The following is a 21833-nucleotide window of genomic DNA, read 5'->3' as shown; positions in this document are numbered from 1 at the left end:
TAAAGCAACCAAAACGCTGGCTTGCATCCATAGATGCTTCTCAAGCAAATCCCAGGACGTCATTCTCCCCTTGTACTCGGCCTTGGTGAGGCCGCAGCTGCAGTATTGCATCCAGTTTTGGGCCCCACAATTCAAAAAGGATGTGGAGAAGCTTGAGAGAGTCCAGAGAAGAGCCACGCGCATGATCAGAGGTCAGGAAAACAGACCTTACAATGACAGGCTGAGAGCCCTGGGGCTCTTTAGCCTGGAAAAGCACAGGCTCAGGAGTGATCTGATGGCTACCTATAAGTTTATCAGGGGTGACCACCAGTATCTGGAGGAATGTTTGTTCACCAGAGCGCCCAAGGGATGACGAGATCGAACGGTTATAAATTACTGCAAGACCATTTCAGGCTGGACATAAGGAAGAATTTTTTTACTGTCTGAGCCCCCAAGGTCTGGAATAGCCTGCCATCGAAGTTGGTTCAAGCACCTACATTGAACACCTTCAAGAGAAAATTGGATCTTATCTTGCTGGGATCCTATGACCCCAGCTGACTTCCTGCCTTCGGGCAGTGGGCTGGACTCAGTGATCTTCCGAGGTCCCTTCCAGCCCTAATGTCTATGAAATCTATGAAATCAAGAGGAAGGTAAAATAATACTCAGCCTTACCCACAAAAAGTCTGTCTGCAATTCAGCCCATGCTGGAATCCCAGGCATTTTGATCTTGTGGTGGGGAATGAGGATATCCATAACACTCCCAAACTAGGTGAGATTGGTACCAATGGCATCAAGCTCCTTTGCTTAACTGTACTCCTGAAGCTGTTCACTCACTCGCTCACTCACTCCCAGTGCAAGTTGCAACAAAACTTTGATGGGTCCCTTTTGTGTTTGGAGGCAGTGACGTAGGGAGAGAGAAGTTCCTTGTTTGCTATGCCAAACTAGACTGTGCCTACTATGCCATAGGTGAACTCAAGTTGACATGGTAACTCTGACCTCTTGAGAATGATCCCTTCCCAATGCCATACAAAGATAATCTGGCTGTGCCCATAACATACCTGGAGACCCTGCCAGGAAATATATATGTACCACCTCTGATTATAGGTCTCTGAGAATGAAATTGAAGGGATCTTTTATTTCCAGAGGGAACTGTTGCACGAGCCAGCTGACTTCTACAAAACCCTCACACAAACTGACTTAAGAGGTCATTGTTCAGAAGCATAATGTCCTGTGAAAGATACCTACAATTTATACTTACAAAGAAGGAAAAAAAACAAAACACTACTGGCTGGGGGAAGTGAAAAAATACACTCATTTCCCCTCTCCTGTTCATTAGGACCTAGGTCATTACTATGATTCTTGCCAGAACACTCTCACTACTGGTCTTGAGGCAGTTTACATAAAGCAAACATCTAAAAGAAAATCCAGTACTGGTAAAAATTAGAGGGTTTTGGCCTACATTTACAAACCAAGTATACTTTCAAAACTGGTTGTTTTTAGTTATTCTTTGAAACCTTTCATACAGTTTAACAGCTGAGTTTGCTTATACTCTAGTTAGCTTTAGAAAACATCCACTTAGGTTGTCCGTAGGTAGATATAGCAGAACATTGTTTCCATATGTTCTCACCACTGCAGTTAAGAGCTTGGTTAACTAGCCACGTTTTCAAATAGGTACAGATTCCTTATGATCATAGTTTGTTGTACCAAAACCTCACTTTTAACAATCCCAACAGTAGAAATCAATTTTTCTTTATTATAATGCAGCAAGTTGACTAACCCTATTATAGTGAACATCCTCTTTTAATTAACTTTTCTCTCAGTCCCATGAGGGTTTGTTATAATGAGGTTGTACTGTACTTTAGTAAGGAGAAATAATGCTCTGTCTACTGAAATTATAGTAATTTTGTTTGCATGACAGCAGTTTAAGCACATCAAGGGCTTGCACATAAGGGGACCTAAATAGCTTAACGTTATAGGTTATGTATACACATTCAAATAATCTGGGAGAATTTTCCCAGGTTTATTCCCAGGTTTATTCTTTGGGTAGAATAACTTTAAAAAAAGCTTAAACTTAAAAGCTATATGTACAGACATTTAAATGCTAAGGCCCTGAAGAGTAGAATACAGAGCTTACTATACAGCCAGCAGGCCTCTGTGCACACGGTTTAGCATGCTCTGCAGGTTCGCTTAGTTTGCCTGGTGACAGATGGCAGCAGTGCATAGGACAGCCCTGATTGGCTAACCCAGACTGCCCATGTGTTTCCCTGTGATACAATGGGGGGACCTTACAAAAGATTCATTTTTACCCTCTCCACCCAGTTCCATCCCTAGTAACTGTAAGATTTCCTTCCAATGTTTTGAGATTACTCCGCACTCTAACACTGTATCTGGAACAGCCTTTGACACCAAAACTGTTCACTCCAAAGGCAAGTTAAAGTTGAAACCAACAGTTAAGACCATGAGTAAAAAAATCTGCAAGTTAGTGGACATAGTTTCTTAATCCAACAATGAAATTTTCCAATGTAGGCTATAACTGGGTCCTGATTTTTTACATGTTTCTTTCCTATTTAATATTCATCTCTTGTGTAATGTGGAGAAGCAATTATCAAAGATCCTAATATAAGTCTGTTTTTTTGTCTAAGACACTTTTGTAAATCAGAAATTTACACGCTTTCAAATTTCTCTTTTTATTGGAAACTTTTATTGTTTTGAAGATCAAAAGAAAGGTGAATAAGCATATTTGCTGTTTAAAAGCCTTAAAAATAATAGAAGAGTTGAAAAGTAGGGATCTTTTTAAATCCAATCATCTACTTAGGTAATATCATCCCTACCTAAACCATCCCCAGTGAAGTGTTCGTCTAACCTGCTCCAGGGATCGGAACCACCTCTCTAAGTAATCTATTCCAATTTTTCTCTATAGGAAGAAAGTTTTCCTAGTATCCAACCTACAATTCTCTTGTTGCAATTTAAGATGAGTGTTCCTTGTCCTGTCCCCTGCAGCCACAAAGAAGAGCCTATCATTACCTCTTTATCTATATTCTATTCTCTTTATAACCACCCTTTTGTATTTACAAATTAGTCTCAAATTTCTCTTCGTTCTTCTCCAGACTAAAGACTTTTTTCTCTCTTAACTAAATGGTATTTACTCAAACAAATTCACTCCTGGCACTGCCATTTCTTTTGTTCATCTTTTCCTTTAGTCCCAGGCAGACTACTTTTTTATTTTCCTTATGCAGCAGTCAATGGATAGCAAAAAGTATTCCAAATTTCTTCAGTGGCAGATTCATGCCAAATTTGATCCCTCCCATCCCCCCTTCATTTTTACTCACTCTCTCCTACAAGGCCTATGCCAAACATGCTCACCTTAAGCTTTAGTTGTGTCCACTCTTCCCTGTTCCCTGTTCATCTCTTCCTCAGGCTCCCTCTCCTCCTCCTGCCTCAAAGCAAACAACTTACCCTATAGATAGTGTTTGCCTAGAAGGGAGAAGCTGTGCATGTTGCAAGATTGGGTTTACCTAACACAAGCCTATTAATGGCCCCTGCCATTCTTGCTAAACTTTTGTAGGTATGGAAGGTATGGTATTGCTTTTACTTTTCACAATCAAATGTATTCAGTATCCTTCCACATATTTGCCCTTTAGCATTTATAGATAGTATCTAGCAATGTCCTGTTAGATCACTACTGCAGATTGATTTGTAAGCAGATACCAAAATATGTCAGCAGATTTCCAGTCACGTGTTGATGTAACAATTGTTTTGTTCACTCATGTCTGGTTTGTTCACTGGTTTTTCCCATCTTTGTGGAGGGGGGACTAGACTTTGTCACCCAAAGAGTAGAAATTGTAGGTTTGTATGAGTTTATAATAACAGATGAGCTTGTAAACAATAATAAACAATAAGTTTGCAAGTGCTGAAAGAAATGCTACTCTTTAGAACTCTTCAAAATGGATACAAAACAGATTACTTCTGAGTAGCTTAACAAGTAATGAATTGTCATAAAGTTAGCCCCAGTAGGGGTGAACACTTCTACAGTCCTATATTCATCTCCAAGGTAGTAGGAAGGAAGTACAGTTGTGACAACAATTCTTCTTTTCACAGGCCAGCAGAGCTGGCTTTCCACATAGTACATTTATTTTCCACAAGCCATTTATTTTGATAGTCTAGTGCTGGACTTCCTGAAGCAACAGGGGGAGTGCCAAAAAATTAAATATATCGGGCCATGGCTAGAAACCATCCCACTAAACAACAAAGCAGCAGGCAATAGCCTTTAGTAAATGGTTCAGGATAAATACAGATAGTAAAAATCTAAACCTATTTAACTCTCAGGGTAACTCTCCATCAGGTTGGCCAAAGTTCCCTTGGTTTACAAATTTACGTAATCTATCCCCTACTTCTTACACTGATGTAATACCAGTTGCGCTAATATAACTGTTTCATTTGCTCAAGCCATTTATTTTCATTGTCTAGTGTTGTACCCAAAGTGGAATTTTACAAAATGAAGTAGTAAAAGGTCAACTGTTACACAAGAAGAGGTCTCATTGAGGTCAGCATGGGGAGTGTATAGCATCAAACCCAGAGTTTACACACGCTGCCATGCTGTAAAGCATTCTGTGTATTTCTGTTGTCTGAAAGATGAATTGTAGCTTTCTTGCTACTCCTGTATTGTGTTTCTCAGATTGACCCTCTCACCTTCATCAAACTGTATATTGGCGGTGACATAGATCTCTCAAATTGTGGTCAATGGAGAATTTTGTGTTCTCACTGAGCTGCTTCTGCAGTAATGGCTTGGCATTTACTGCCTTTCAGGTTAGGGGCATTTAGGGTCTCCACAGTATTTCTTTGACCAAGTAAATCAGAAAGTAGAATTAAGTCCAATCAATTCTTCATCCTTCCCAACCCCCACCAACAAAATCAAACTCCTTTCTTCAATTGTGGGGCCACTTTAGGACATTTGGTGTTGGGTGTTTCTTTACTGACCATTAGAGGACAACAAGCATAGAAAACACAACCAAATTGCATTGTCCTTTACAGGACAATAGAATAGTGGGTCTGCAGGCAACAAAAGTAATATAGCATTACTTAGTGTAAAGCCCAACTGAAGTTCAGTGGAGAAACAAAATGGGAATGAGGGAAAAAAACAAATCATATGTGCTCACTGTACTAAAGTAAGCTTATTTTCATGTGGTCTCTTTACTAGTGTCCTTAGATTGCTCTTGTATTGTAATCAAGCACCGTAGTTACTCTCGGGATGGTGTAGGATACGGACAGGGAGGCTGGAAGTGATTTTTGTTCTTGCGAGATTCTCTCACCAAGGGATCAGAAGTATGAAGAGGCCTGAAAAGTGCTGATATACATGAGATGCTGAGCACATGTATTTATAAGAAAACATCTCTAAATGTCAGTATACTGCAAATATTTAATTGCATAAAAGAGCCTACTCAAGCAAAATAAAAAAGTTTAAAAATCTCCTTATTTAGGGACTCTGCAGCACTGAATCTCTAGTTCAGAAAAGTCACATTATAAATTTTACTTTCTGTACTCTGTTTGCTTTGCCGCTCTTGCCAGACTTAGGCAATTTCTACCTAACCAGTTTTCAGAATCTACTTAGTGGTAATTTAGAGGAACTGATATATGTACTTTGATTAGCCAAGGTTTAAACTTGGAAAATAATATTGGAATAATAAAAAACAAGCAAGAACTGTATATGAGAAATACATAATGATTTCCTTGCTTTTACAAATAATACAGAAATGTATTTAGCATTTGATCATTCAGATCTAGTTTGTTCACTGGGTTTTTCTGTCTCCACTGAGGGAAAACAAATAAAGTCACCTGAAGTGGGGAAACTGTATTCCATTAAAAATGTACTAAACAGGAGGAAAGTCTCAGATAATTTAAAAATAAAATTATGGCATGTCCATTACATGGTAAGGAAAACTTAACAAGAGCTTGACAATTAAAGTTGTTCCTCCTTACTTCCAAACCCCATCTGTATGAATTAGCTGCTTTGACCCTACAACTTCCCAAAACTTTATATCTGAAACCTGTCCTTTTCTGTCTTCCCTTTTCTCCTTTTCTTTTGTCTGCGCTATTTATCCGTCCATCGGCTGACAGTGTCTTTACATCCAAAATGCAAAGCAGACAGATGGGCGCCTCAGGAAAGAACATGACTAAGAGCACCAGCATCGGCGGGGACATGTACACACTAGAGAAGAATGATGGCAGCCAGTCTGACACAGCAGTGGGCACTGTGGGTACTGGTGGCAAAAAAAGACGCTCCAGCATTGGTGCAAAGATGGTAGCAATTGTGGGTCTGTCACGAAAAAGCCGCAGTACTTCCCAACTCAGCCAAACTGGTAGGAACCAGATTTGTTTTTTCTTCAATACTTTGCCATTAAAAATGTAGAATATATATATATATTATAATGTAGTCATATGAGTAAAGTGTTGAAGTTGCTTAGTTAACAATCCTAGGAGAAAAGAGTAGATTGGTATTATCTGTCTGAACTTTTATTAAACATTTTCTTCTTTTAGCAATCATCTTTCTTCAGATTGGACTGAAGCTTCTATTTTTATGCTTATTAGAGCACACCTAATACAATAATTCCATTCCTTCTCAGGAACCAATGTGAGCTGCTGTGTTTATGTTTTGGTGTGTTTTACTAATGTTTTGTGAAGGATCATTGAAATGCAGGTGCAGAATTTCTTCTCTTTCGTGGTGAACTTTCTTTTTATATTTCAATCCTCTTTTTTCTCATGTTTAAACATGCTAAATATATTTTGATGCAGAAGGTTTGATACAAAAATTTTCATGACCAAGGTGTGGTATCTTCTGTTTATTGTATTAGTACAACACTTTGACTACTCATTCCTTCCCTTGTTTTCAGTCTACAAGTATATTTACCAACAGTTAAAAAAAATTTTCATTGCTTTTTACAGTTCCCAGTTAAAATTTGTTACCTAAAAGTTCCACAGAAACAGAGATGAAGGTATTTATTGCTTTAACACTTTGAACATCCCAAGTCACATATTATCCTTTATATTTATTTTTCATATCTCATCTGGAAAAAAAACCAATCCATATAATGCACTCTGAAAAGCTACCATTAGTAATTACAGTGGGTAAAACTGGTGTCATTGCAAAGGAAAATGGCTATTTGTATTTAAACAATGCATCTATGTGAGTTTTAAGTGTATATTCAGGATACTGTGTACTTAGGATACTCATTAATATCTGTGCTAAAGCTTGTATGCAATTTTTACCATTTTTTTAAGTGTGCCCATTTCTGTTCATATGTATATGGAGACATTATTTATTTGTGTTTATGGCAATGCCTGAAATAAGATCCTCATTGTGTTTAACAATGGCCAACAAGTCAATAGCCTGTAAACACACACAACTTTTCCCTTGAAAGAATGCCTTTTGTGCCAGGATCCTACAGATGGTCTGCTTCAAGTAGAGCAGAACAAGGAACAATGGTCTCAAGTTGCAGCAGCGGAAGTTTAGGTTAGATATTCTAAAGAATTTTCTTACCAGCAGGGCATGTCTGCATGTGTGCATATACTGTGTAGTAGGGGTGTACAAAGTGGGCAATATTCAATTCAGATTCGGCTTGATTCGGGAGATAGTGATTCGATTCACTGATTTGGATTGCTGTCCCAATTTGATTCGGCCAAATCTGAAGATTCAATTCTGATTCAGAGAATCAGCGATTCGGCCATGGACACAGCTTTATATGTGTGTCCAAAGTGTTACACTAACACTTTGCAGGTTAGTGTAACCTGCCTAGACTGAATCAGTTTGTAACTGCACAGAATCCCTTCTGGTCTGAGAAAATGCAAGCACATGCCTGCAATGGCTCAGGTTAGAAGCCAGGGGGTGCTAGAGCAGCCCTGCCTTTCCCTCCTCAGTGCTGAGCTGAGCGGTGGTAGGAGGGGGGGCAATGGCCAGATCAGCAAGAGGCTCTGATTAGGGAGGGGTTCCCCTACCTTGCTCATCAGTGAGGGAGCCAGCAGGGGTTTTACACAGCATTTATCACCACATTACCAAAACAAAAGGATCTCTCATTAGTTCAAGCTCTTCTTAAACAACTTGTTCCAAGGAAGGAGGGACAGTACCAACTACCAGATGATTAGCTCTAAAGAGCCTTAAGCCTGTCCTGTCTCCCTTTGTCCTGTCTCCCACAGCATGGATCTAGCCAGCATGTGCTTTGCTAGCTAATGCTGAGCGGTATCTGTGTAAGGCAGAGGGGATGGGGGATCCCTGCTTAGCAGGGAGTGGTGGGGTGCGGGGAGCAGGGGGAAGCCAGGCAGATGCCTGCAGTCTCTGCCAGAGCTCCAGCCATGGAGCAGAGGAGAAGGGCCAGCTCTGCTGTAGAGCAGAGAGCCCTGCCCAGCCCAGACAGCATGCTGGGATGCTAGGGGGACTCTGATTTAATTTTTCAACCTGGAGGGATGTGGGCAGTGGGGTCCCCCAGGGCTCGGTCCTTGGGCCCACACTGTTCAACATCTTCATCAACAACTTGGATGAGGGGGTGAAAAGCACCTTGGTTCAAAGTCGTGGATGACACTAAGATGTGGGGACAAGTGGGCATACTGGAGGAGAGGGACAAGCTGCAACTAGATCTAGACAGGTTACAGGGGTGGGCGGATGAGAACAGGATGGGATTCAATACTGACAAGTGCAGGGTACTGCACCTGGGGAGGATGAACCAGCAGCATGCCTACAGGCTGGGGAACTCCCTTCTTATCAGCACAGAGGTAGAAAAAGATCTTGCAGTCATTATTGATGCCAAAACATCAATTGGCCGCCAATGTGGGGACACAGTCAGGAAGGCTAACCGCACCTTGTCATGCATCCACAGATGCATCATGAGCAGGTCCAAGGAGGTGATCCTCTCCCTCTATGCGACACTAGTCAGGCTGCAGTTGGACTACTGTGTCCAGTTCTGGGAACCACACTTCAGGAAGGATATGAACAGCATTGAGAGGGTCCAGAGGAGCGCCACCCGCATGATCTGGGGCAGCAAGGCAGGCCCTACGAGCGGAGGCTACAGGACCTGAACCTGTTCAGCCTCCACAAGAGAAGGTTGAGAGGGGATCTGGTGACCGTCTACAAACTGGCCAAGGGGGACCAGCAGGCTATGGGAGAGTCCCTGTTCCCCCAAGCAGTACCAGGAGTAATGAGGAATAATGGCCATAAGTTGACCAAGAGTAGATTCAGGCTAGATATCAGGCAGCACTACTTCACAGTCAGGGTGGCTAAGAGCTGGAACCAACTTCCAAGGAAGTGGTGCTCACTCCTACCCTGAGGGTCTTCAAAAGGAGGCTAGATAATCACCTAGCCAGGGTCATTTGACCCCAACATTCTTCCTGCCCATGGCAGGGGGTCGGACTTGATGATCTGCTCAGGTCCCTTCTGACCCTACCAACTATGAAACTATGCTGGAGGTTAGGACTAGAATTCAGAGTGACTTAGACAAATTGGAGGATTGAACCAAAAGGAACCTCATGAGGTTCAACAAAGACAAGTACAAAATCCTGCACATAGGACGGAACAATCCCATGCACCAGTACAGGCTGGGGGCTGACTGGCTGGGCAGCAGCTCTGCAGAAAAGGACCTAGGGGTTACAGTGGATAATAAGCTGAATATAAGCCAGCAGTGTACCCTTGTTGCCAAGAAGGCTAACAGCATACTGGACTGCACTGGTCGGTGTCTCACTAGTCAGTCAAGGGACGTGATCATTCCCTTCTTCAGCATTAGTGAGGCTACTGTGCATCTGGAGTACTGTGTTCAGTTTTGGGCCTCTCCATTACAGAAAGGATGTAGGCAATTTGGAGAGTCCAGCAGAGGGCAACAAAAATGATGAGGGGGCTGGGGAACATAACTTATGAGGAAAGACTGAGGGAATTGGGCTTATTTAGTCTAGAGAAGAGAAGACCAAGGTGGGATTTAATAGCAGCCTTCAGCTACCTGAAGGGGTTCAAAAGAGGATAGAGTTAGACTATTCTCAGTGCTGGCAGATAACAAAACAGGGAGCAATGGTCTCAAGTTGCAGCAAGGGAAATTTAGGTTAGATATTAAGAAGCATTTTCTCACTGGGAGCGTAGTAAACCACTGGAACAGGTTACCCAGAGAGGTTGTGAAAGCTCCATCCTTGGAGGTTTTCAAAACCCGGCTAGACAAAACTTTGACTGGGATTATGTAGTTGAGGATGGACCTGCTTTGAGCAGGGGATTGGACCAGATTACCTCCTGAGGTCCCTTCCAACCCTAACTTTCTATGATTCTGTGATTCTGTGTGAAACGTTTGAGTGTTTAGGCAACATCTGAGCTCCATTCTCTGCCTCCACTTCCGTCTGCAGGCCTCGTGGCATTTTTAGGTGGGAAAAGTTTATAGTAAATCTAAATCTTCTGTATAGTGAAAGGCCTAAGGTCTTGCACTATTTTTCAGGTCCTTTTACTCAACAAGAGGTCACTCCTGACTATGAAAAATGTTATCCTGGGATGATAATGCTAATAGATAGGGTTTGGGTTTAAAATGATTCCCGTTGCCTGTTCCCTTCCCATACTGATCCTCCAGTTGAAGGCAGAGCAAGAAATAATACTTACCTGACAAGGTAAGTTTTCCTGGTAGGTCATATGAAACCATATTGGATCTAATCAATTCCAGTTCTCACTTGTAATTTATAGCCTTCAAATACTTGTAGTCATCACGTAAGTCAATACCTGCCTATTTCCCTAATAATATTTTTGGTTTTTGTTCACTCTTTCTGATGTTGAACTGATCCAGAACTGCACATAGTATTCTAGTTATCACTAGTGCTGTAAACAAGAACTATTGCAAACTGGTCCTTCACATGATATATATATGCATGTGCAAGCCAAACTCAAATGAAGGCTTTTTTTCATGCATATCACATTTGTATAGGCAATTCACTGTCTAATATCTTCAGCTTTTCTAGTGTCAAATCTGCAATGAATTTGTTTGATCACTTTATCCATGGTGCATTACTTTGCATATTCTATTTATTTATTTATATCCTACCCTACCCCAATATTACAAATATGGATTTCATATTTTTGCTTTTTCTAACTCCTACAGGTGCCTTGTTTTTATGTCTGTAACATCTCTCAAGCTAGTATGATCTGAGTAATCAATGAGATTTTTGCCTCTTTTGTGAGATCATTAGTAATTATTTTAAATAAAACCATGGCAAACATTCATCCCAAGGGAAAGCTCTTCTCTTACCACCTCAATACGCTACTGCTTATTTTTCATGGTCTCATTCAGTATGCTAATGTTCTTTATGTACAGCTCATCTATTCTCTAGGTTCTTGCTTTACAAGAAACTGAGTACCTTTAGCTACAAGTTGTGAGCACTCAGCTGTCTTAAGGACTTTAAACACTGATCTTCTAATTGCCTTCATCAGCACAAACCACAAGGTACTGCTGATATCTGTAAGAATTGTCATGTCTGGGTTACCATGCAGTCCTTCTAATTTCTTTCTCACTGTTCATGATGGATAGCTGCTGCTTCCTCCACATAGAGGTTTTTTATCTGTGTGGTCCTGCAGGACTCAGTCCTATCACCTCAACATCTATGTAGTGCAGTGATGCTCAACCTTTTTAGACTCAAGTCATCCCTCTGGAAATGACAGCTTTTAGTTTTCCCTCAGTTTTTGACTACCGAAATATAAAAGAGCAATTCTTCTGTTGCAAAGAACTCAGAAAGACCAAAACAGAATAGAAAGTTTTTAACACTATGGATTCCTATTTGAAGTCTCTGAGGGCATCCAGATGAGCATACATGTGCAGGAGCATGTTTCCCACGGGACAATGTGTTGCTGGTTTTTGTCCCAGGACATGCCCCCGTACATGCGCTCCAGCATATGACAAGGGGGGTTAGGGAGAGGGTTGAGTCATGAGGGGTTGGCAGTGAACTCCAAGCCAACATCCCCTCCCAAATCATCACGCTTGTTAGAAGTGGATGGTAGAACATCAGAGGAGAAAATATGTAGGAAAGGAGAAAATCACTTCCTCTTTTGGCTAATGCTGTCTACTCCTATTACTTCACTCTCCTCCCGAGCTTGAAGCCTCCCAAAGCAGCTGTATAGATCCCAGGGTCCACACTGCTCTGAAACACTCATCCCCAGTGTTCAGTCATCATCCTTTAATAGCATCTTCCACTATAGTGGAATAATTTTCAGTTTCATAGTTTTTCATCTCAAACACAGTAATTTGGGATGCTGGGTATGAGAAAGAAAGGGATTAGGCTAGTAGTCTATAACCTGCTCTAAACAAACATCTTTGCAACACTGTGCACATCTACATGTACATTAATGTGCTATAGTTATGGTGTATTAAGTTTACCCAATGCGCAGTAACCAACGATATTGTACAGTAGCGCTGGCACACACCTTTTTAGTGACGCTAATGTGCAGTAGACATATTCTACTGTGCATTACCACGGCTTTTGCCATGGCACACTAAGGTGCAGTAGAACGAGTCTGCTGTGCATTTAGCATCTCATGTCAATGTGGCTTCAGAAAGGTACCATTGAGAGGTACAATGGACATGATTTTTTGTGGTCCGGTAGATCCAGGAAAAATGCCAAGAACAACACCAGAAAAATGTATATGGCCTTTATTGATTTGACCAAAGCCTTCAACTCTGTTAACTGTGAGGCTTTATGGAAGATCTTATTGAAGTTTGGCTGTCCAGGGAAATTTATCACCATCCTAAGACTTCTTCATGGCCAACTCAGCTAAGGACAAAGGACACAGATCATATACAGTCATGATGAACTCTTAAATAGATAAAACAGGATACAGGATAGGAAGGAAAATATGGTAAATCTTTAAAACAGGATGTATTAATTGAATAAGTGCCTTTAAATATAACTTTACATTTAAAATGATTTAACAAGAAGTTAGTACATCTTATCAGTACAAGTAAAATGTGGAAAGATATTTAGTCAGTTAATGTTCAATCTTGACAAAAATGTTTTGAATCTATTCAGTTATAGTCAGCGTATGTCTGTGTTGGAAGTCCTCCAAAGAGAGACTTGCAATAATCCATCTGAAATATAACAAAGGCTTGGGTAAGAAATACTGCATTCTCTTTAGAGTGATAATAACACAACATTGCAATGCTTCGAAGATGATAAATCGCTAGCCTAGTAACCCTGCTGACCAAGCCCATCAAGAATAACTTACTAGGGCATCATTATGATTCAGTCAGTTCTCAGAATCTAACCTCATTAAAATAGTTACTAAGCACTGGCCTTATTTTCAGTTGATCTTAAAAGGGACTGTACATACAGTGAATCTGAGTGACATTTGAACGCATATGTATTTCAGGTCTTATTTTGTTCTATGGAGTACCATATGTCTTGTATGTGAAAACAAAGAATAATTAATGCTAAAGTTAAGCTGAGGAAAATACAAAAATTTGAAGAACGCCCTCTCCCCCCCCCCCCAGACCGACTTCTGCCCACACCTCCTGCTATCCATTTGTGCTTAAAGAGAGGCTGCAAAATATACCCCTCCCAACTGTACAGCTGGTCTAATAAAAGAAATCATATGCAATCTTTGCCTCTTATATAAAGTATTTATAAAAATGTATATTACCACACCTACTTGTAAAAAAAAGAAAAATGTGCAAATGGCCACTTGGTATTTCATCCTTGTTTATAACATTAAATGAACATTTTAAATGCCAAAAGATATAGGAAGCAGCATTTTGTTATTAGAAAGGATCAAGTCTAGTGATATCAGTCTTGCCAATTTCTCTCCAGCTATTTATGCAGTGTGAGGAAATCATTCCCTTGTTTCAATATCTATCCTGTACATCCATGAGCTGTTAGAGTGTAATTACTACAGCTCATGCTTGTTCTAGTTTCTGGAATTGTATTATTACATCAAAATCTCTGTCATAGCTCTGAAGAAAAGCTTGAAATCCTGATCTAAGATGGTCACTGCACTAGTGTCTGACTTTTCAGCCAACTGAAAGAGTAGTTTCAAGTAAAGTGAATTGGCTCTGAGTGGGCTGTTAATTCCAAGGTCCCGTATTCTGGAGCGCCCTGTGTGTACCACCCTGTGGACTCTGTCAGTGTGGACAGATCCAATGCTTAGAGCATTCTAAATGCACTTTAAAGCCCAAGTGTCTAGGCATGCATGCCACTTAAGATCCATTTAAACTTGCAGGCACTTTTCAAAAGCACTCTGGGAAAATCAAGCACTAAATTTGAGCTGGTTTTCCATGAGCAAGTTCAATATTGTGTGTGGGCACAGAACATTCTGTGCCTAGTGTCTGGTTAGTCCTCTAATGCATCCCAAATTGCAGAGCTCCTCACCACCCACATCTGAAACACATGCAGGGCAAAGGGCTGCTCTGGAATACAGTTGTGACACTACTGTCCAAACATGTACTGCATACAAAGGCCACAGGAGTGAGGAAGCAGAAAGTTTCTATGTCAGTTTTGCTTCTCTGCTCATATGAGGTGGGGTGTGGGAGTGAAGGGGTTGCCAGGTGCTGATGGGGACTGTGTGGTCCTCTGCTTGTGCTTTCTTGGGTGTGTTCCATGAGAGTGTGCTTCAGGTTCCTAGGCTTATTTGGGGTAGTGGTGGAAGGCTTTCCTGATGCATGGCACTGTGTGACCCTTGCTTGTGGTTCCCATGGGGGCTGCATGAGGGCTTCCCATGGGGGCTTTTGAACCCCTGCCCTGAAAGCTGAATTGTCGATTTTAGTTCTGGATTAAAAACCCTGTATACAGTGGCCTTTGATTCGTTTGGGGCGATCCAAATGTTTAGATCCAAAGTCTGTTGAATTCAATGGAACCATTTCCATTGACCTAAGCCAATCAAGCTCTTTTAATCATGGCTTCATTCATTAACATGTGTCCTGTAATATTTCGGCCTCAGTCTATGTAAGTACTTGGTTCACTTATACATATAAATATTCCCATTGATTTTGATGGTCCAAATTGAAACCCTGATTTGGTCAGCAGTTTAGTATTTTATGGACTGATAAACCTATGTGATATTTCTGTGAATGTCTTTCAGTATTGTCAACTTCTTCCTTAAAAAAACAAATGATCTGTGTTTTTATTGTTTTATTTCAAACAAAATATGGAATGAACAACAAAAACTGGAAAAGAAGCATGAATGAAAAGATGAGTCTTAGCTTGGCCTTCTAGCAGATTTTTGCTTTTGTAAATAGCAGTCTGACTAAAAGTACTCTAAGTAGAGAGAAGCAGTTAATCTGAAGTTATGCAGAAGGCAAGCCTGAGTGGCACCTTACGACTATCATTCACAGAGGCCTGAGTTTTCAGAGGTTGAAGTGCTCTGCCACAGGTCACAGGCAAAACACTTAAACCTCCCTGGACATTCCATCACTGACCTCATAGCAGCTGTTCTGAAACAAGAAAACTTTAAAACCCAGCTTGAATGGTAGAACAAGAAATTATGCACAGGCTGGGTTGTGTTAATTAGGGTCTCAACAGAGACTATAGATTCTTATCTCATTACCTGAACTAGCTTTTATAACTCCTGTGTCCCTCAATGAGGTAACTACTTTGTTTATCCCCTTTGATCTCTTCAACTCACCTTCAGCTATCTCAGCAGTACCCCTTTCTTCCCACTCCCTTCTCTTATCCTTTGTACTTAAATGACTTTACTCCTTTCTTTTTAGTACCCCTGCTCTCTCCAAGTTCATTCGTAGCATCTGACAAAGCCTGTTGTAGCCTACAGAAGCTCATGCCACTCTGAACAAGTTACCTTGTAAGGTGCCACTCTACCCTCCCTTCTGCCTCAATGTACTATAATATTGTTGGTAAGATATGGCAAAATATATTTCAGTCCACAGATTACCCAGAAGCTCTACTTAAAAATACACACCTCATCAAATAAAGTTTAGAGCTTTTTAATATTTATTTTTACAATAGAACAGGTTTGCTTAAAATGGTGTTACATAAGAAAAGCCAATGACAATTCCGTATAATCAAATTCAGCCAGAGCTGTGGGTTTTTTGTTTGTTAAGCAAACTAATTTGGACTTTTCATACAGAAGCTGTAATTGGAGGTGAAAGAAGAAGCCTGTGCCAATTCTTCTGCAAGTGCGTGATATATTACAGCTACATTTCTGGATAGATATTCTGCAGAAAGGAACTTTGGCTTCCTTCTGATAAAACTTAGGGGCAAAATGAATAGCTTTATAAGTAACTTTCATGCTTTTGTTCTAGTTTTTATTCACTTTTTCTGTTGACCTAAAATTCCCAAAAGACCTATCTATATTTGAGATGACTATGCAGTGTATTTATTCAGTACACAGTTATACTTTGGGGAATAGGCTTGGTTTTCCTTGTTTCCTGGTAGAGTAATATTTCCAGTATTTCCATCATTTTTCATAGCCATTCTAAAAAGTAAAAAATTACCTGCTGGTATAAAATGACCTGAGTTTTCAAGAAGAATGAAATTCAATCACTCACATTTTGTTTGTAGGAAGCATTCTTACAGAGTACTTTCAGTGAATCACTGTGGAGGAATAGTGGCTAGGGACATAAGTTACACATAAACCAGTTTGATCAGAAACAGGTTTAAACCTGTAACAGAACAGAAGTTCAGTGCACATAAAGGCTAAGTACAGACAGTCAAAAATCCCAAGGCTGAATTGATTCAGTCATTCCAGGTTAGTCTAAGCTGCAGAGATTAAACTGAGAAACAACTGGACAGACATTCACTTTGATTCAGGAAATGCAGCCACATCATGCAGAAATCTGTGCGGGCCAGAAATTTGGGGATGCTAGAGCATGGCTCTATGGCACATAGCGAGCATGGACTGTGTGTTTGCTTCCTCTCTTCCTGCTGCCTGCAAGGTCTCTGGAGTTTTCAGTCCAGAATGATAGCAGCAGGACTCTCCAGGGTTGCTCATCACTTCCTCTTCCTGCTTCCAGGTGCCTCTGGGATCTGTAGTCCACAGTCGCAGCCACTAGTAAGTTTTTAGCAGGGCAGAGCAGGGCAGCGCAGGGCAGGCCAGCTCTGTTCTTGGGTAAGGGAAGTTTAACCCCCCTCTCTGGCCCAGGGTTTGCCTGTTGTGGGGGGAGGGGGGCAGTCCATGCCTTCCCCCCAACCCTTCTGTACTGGAGCAAACAGCATAGCATAGCCCAGGGATGGAAAGCATGCTGGGGGACTGAGTTAACGTGAACCAAGAAGGGGTCTGGGACAGAAGTTTCATAACTGGTTAGCCAGGGGTGGGCAAAATGTGGCTCACGGGCCTGATGCAGCCTGCCAGGCTATTCTATCTGGCTTGCGGGGCCCCTAAAAATTTAGAAAATTAATATTTATCTGCCCCTGGCTGCCTGTCATGCGGCCCTCGATGGCTTGCCAAAACTCAGGAAGCGGCCCTCCACCCCTGGGCTAGACATAAATTAGTTAAGTCTGATACTACATACAACCAGGTTTATCTCAAATGAGGTTCAGACACTTTGAAACGGGTTTATGTGCACTTCTATTTTGCAACAGGTTTAAGCCAGTTTCAGATTACTTAGACTGTGTAACGTCTGTCCTTAGCCAAACTGATTTCAAAATGGCTGAAACTGGTTTAAGATAAACCTGGTTGGATGTAGTATCAGACTTAACTCACTTAGGTCCAACTGGTTTATGGAACTTCTGTCCCAGGCCCCTTCCTAATTCAAGTTAACTCACGGTCCCCCAAAATCCTACAATGCTTTGCAACCTGGGCCAGGCTGGGCTGTCTGCTCCAGCAGAGCATGGTTTGCCATGCCCCCCTGCTCTCTAGCAGGAGCACTATTAATGCTCTGGCTGCTGAGAAGGGGGTGGGGGTAGAGACGGGGGTGGAAAACCCAGCTCCAGACCCCAACCAAGGTCTGCCTGGCAGGGGCAGAGCAACCCCCCAAAGGCTTTTCTCCCACTTGTTGCTGGAGCAGATCTGGCGGTTGACCAGACCACAGGCCAGGTTGGCAGAATGAGGCAGAGGGTGGGAGGGGACATTAAACCCCTTCCCCTTCCTGCACGGGACTTCAGTTGGGTTCTGCCTGGCAAGCTTTTCCCTGCTTGCCACTTGGGTGGAGGGGAGCAGGGCCAGATGCCAGCAAGGGCCAGCACACTGAGGCAGAGGGGACAGAGGCAGAGTTTAAGTGCCTCCCTTCCCTGTCCACACAGGTCCCCAGCCAGGGTCTGCCTGGCAGGGACACAGCAGCCCCTGCCTGGCTTTTCCCCACTTGCCACTCCAGCGGGTGGAGGGGGGCATGGCCAGATGCTGGAGTAGCAAGTGGAGAAAAGCCAGACAGGGGCTGCTATGCCTCTACCAAGCAGACCCCAGCTGGTGTCCTGTGCAGGTAGGGGAGGGGGCTTAGACACCCCTCCCCTTTCTGTCAGCATGCCAGCCCTACCTGGGGTCTGGCCATGGCTTCCCTCCCCCAGGCCCCACTCCACTTGGGAGCATAGGAGAAGCCTGGCATAGGCTGCTTCTCCCTTCCCCTTCTAAGCACACCCTGGCTAGGGTCTGTGCAGGGCCAGGTTGGGGTTTAAGCCTCCCCCCAGTCATACTCAGTGGGACTGCTGGGGCCCAGCCGTGCTTGAGCAGGGACAAGCCTGGAGGTCTTCTCTCCCAACTTCCCTCCAGCCCTTCCGGCTGCTGCCAAAGGGGAGGGAAAACTTGCTCTAGTGCCCCCCAGCTTCTAGCCTGAGCCACCGCAGGCATGTGGCTACATTTCCAGAATTAAAAGTGAATGTCTGTTTACTTGCTTCTCAGTTCAATCTACGCAGTTTAGACTAACCTGCAAAGATTGAATCATTTCAGCCTCAAGCTTTTTGACTGTCTGTATTTAGCCAGCGTGCTTCAGTTCCAAGTTGGCAAATGTAGAGAGGGCTGCTGAGTTTCTATTAGGAGCGGCTCCAGGCTCTGGTTCTATGCGAGCATAATCATAAACTCGTTCTTACAACTAGAACAAGTTTCAACATTTGAATTTTCATTTCATTTATATTTTAAGCAATGTTCAAAATTTGAGTTATTTTCTGCATATTTTGTAGCATTCTTTTGATAATTTAAAGCATATATATTGGGTGGCATATTTAACTTAACCTTTTATGTTGCCAAGGAATTCATTGTACTTACAAAGAATGAAATGTGCAATATTATTTAAGCAAATTGAATTTTAAGAATGAAATTATATTAATCACAGAGGCGCTGTTAGAGATACCATAGTTGTGTTATGGTAAACGGATTTGTTTCTAAGAAGAAAAAGTAATCTGGAAGATAATTGAACTCAATCGAAAATTGTAAGGACAGTCCTAAGAAATACAACTTTGCAAAACATTTCCAGACAATTCTGTTGGTCTCTGCCTACATACATGGTACTTTGGTTGCAGTATAAAAACTTCGTTGTTCCCTTTTTACTAACAAGGAAAATATTTCAGGTTTAAGTAGTCCCCTCCCTTTTCTTATAGTGGCCTAATACAGGAGAGGAGATGCAGAGACCTTCTCTAGGGTGATATTGATGGAGTGGGGGAGGTTGTAGCACTCATTCAAGTTGATATTCAAGTTGCTGCAAGTTGCTATTCACTGTAGGCCATGCAGATACACAGAATGTGATTGTATATGTTGCTGGTCTTTCCTGGACTTCATGGGCACATCCAGATGTGTGTGGATGTTTGGTTCCCTGGGGACAAGTAGCAGCAGGGTGGGGTAGGGACAGCTGGAGTCAGCACTGGGCCAGCCCCAGCAGCCTTACCTGAGGCCCAGAGCCTGGCTGGGATTGGAGCGCAGCTCCAGGAGGCCTGGCTCCACTTTTCAGCAGCACATGCTGGCCAAGCATGTGTTGCTCTGGTTTTTTTCCCGCAGTTATTTTTGACCCCTGGATATCCAGGGGTCAAAAAAACCCATGGAAACATGCAGCATGCCCTTGCAGCTTGGAGAACACTGGATTGTGCGGGTATGTGGCACTCCAAACATGTTTGCAGTGCCACGTACCACATGGCCATGCTTGTCTGGATGCACCCCATGAGCTTAATTTTCCCTCATTAAGGCTTAAGTGTTCGCAGGGACTCTGCTAGGCTCCATGCGCTGTTGTTGTTTTCTTGACAGGAGGAAGGATCATGGTGGTCTTCGCCAAATGCCACCTGTCACAGTAAAATGCACAAAACTGTGACCATCCCTTTCTTTCTCAGAAGGGGAATGAAATTAACAACAGTGTTGACATTTAGATTCCCATTACCTGCAATGACTGCTTCATATAAAATGTGAAAATATTCCTTACAGAAGGTACTACAACCCGGCCTTGTCCTGTCCAGGTGAGTGCCCTAACCACTAGACTAGAGACTCAAGCTCCCTCTCTTTCATTCAGTGACTTAATGGCACAGTTTCACCTGGAGATTCTCCCCTACAGAGAGAGAGAATGTTTTAGGATCAGGACACATTCCAGGAAAATGAGATGTAGGCTTGACTTCCCCTCAGGCAGTGGTGGCAGACAAACCCAGCTATCCTGCATCCCTCTGGCTGTGTTATAAAAGAAGGTGGCTGCCAGCTGTGTTTTCATTGCTGAAACTAACCTTCTAGGAGTATATTAGATGTTCCCAAAGCACATCTCCAGGGCTTAGCCCTGCAGGGGAGGCTGGCAAAGGAATGTCTGAGGAAGTTTAGGCATGAGATAAGTCCCAAGCTATTCAGTTGTCTCAATAGTCAGGAAGTCCCTGGCATGCAAAAAAGTAGAACTGTAGGCATCAAGGAAACTGAGGCACACCGTGAATTGTGTGCTTCCTGTATTAGGCAGAAGCCGGTACATATGGAATAATACTCAGTAAGTAATGCATTTTTGGCAACATCATACTTTCCTCTTGCTGTCAACTTGAAGAAATATATATCTGTGAAAAACAGAACTGACTGTGGCTGTGAGCATTCCAAGAAGGAATACTGCCCACAAGCCGTGGTTTGGGGATTACTGGTTTAGGCAATGACAATGACTAAGTAATATATTGCATACATCAAATAACATGGTAACAATATTTTTAAAAAGTGTTGTTTTCAGATATTCTTTATTATATAGATTTTAAATAGAGTCTAATGTTCATTTTTATGTTAACAAGTCTAGTTATGTTATTATATAGCACCAAGTTGTGCTAGTGTGTAAGAAAATTATAGGTCTGTTGTATATTATATGCATTCACCTACTGATGGATTAAGTGTATCAGTCACGAATACAAGTTCTCCTATAATAGACATCTGTGCAATATGGTACCCACTTGATTTAAATGTCAGTGTTTTATAATTTGACATTTGACATGAGTTAATCGTCTTTTAATTTTTTCAGTAATGTCAAGAGTGAGCAAGGTTGGTTAGTGTTGAGCAAGCTTCATATCCAGTAATTGGAATAATTTATCTCGTTAAAATTCACACAGACTGAGAAGGTCTTTAAAGTATAATCACCATTGAACTTGAAGTTCTAATTAAAAGCATTACCTTTTAATCAAACAAAAGTTTGCCTAGCTTCTGCACTGGGACAGGGGAACTGACTTTGTAGAGACTTTGCTTGTGGCATCACATTCCTCCAGGCTGTATTCTCTCAGCAAAGACATAATTAGCCATGTTAGTCTTGTCTCAGACGGCCAGAGCCGACTCGAGTTGCGTTCGAAATTGGTCGTACGTTAGGGCGGGCTGGTGAATGGAGAGGCAGACACAACTTATTGGTTGCAAAAAACTTTACTCACGCCGCTTGCAATCACGACGCAGGTGGTCCGGTCGTCTGAACAACCACGCGAGTTGTTCCAGCTGGCGGGGCCCAAGCCAGTTAATCCGTCCGCAATTCGAAGCCGGCGGGGAAAGGGGTACGTCTGGG

The 21833-nt window shown here is 42.1% G+C and overlaps 1 protein-coding gene across 2 annotated transcripts in view; it reads left to right on the top strand.

The window, feature by feature from the left end:
* RIMS2 (regulating synaptic membrane exocytosis 2) overlaps positions 1–21833 on the top strand; it is a 417536-nt gene that overhangs the window by 312877 nt on the left and 82826 nt on the right. For both annotated transcript variants that reach the window (XM_025192862.1, XM_025192863.1), the window contains one exon: positions 6094–6335. In XM_025192862.1, the coding sequence (XP_025048647.1) occupies positions 6094–6335 (242 nt within the window). The remainder of the gene's footprint in view (positions 1–6093; positions 6336–21833) is intronic.

The sequence above is a fragment of the Alligator sinensis genome, unplaced genomic scaffold (genome assembly GCF_000455745.1).
Source record: "Alligator sinensis unplaced genomic scaffold, ASM45574v1 scaffold911_1, whole genome shotgun sequence".
NCBI lineage: Eukaryota > Metazoa > Chordata > Crocodylia > Alligatoridae > Alligator > Alligator sinensis.
This window is presented reverse-complemented; position numbering and strand designations above follow the sequence as displayed.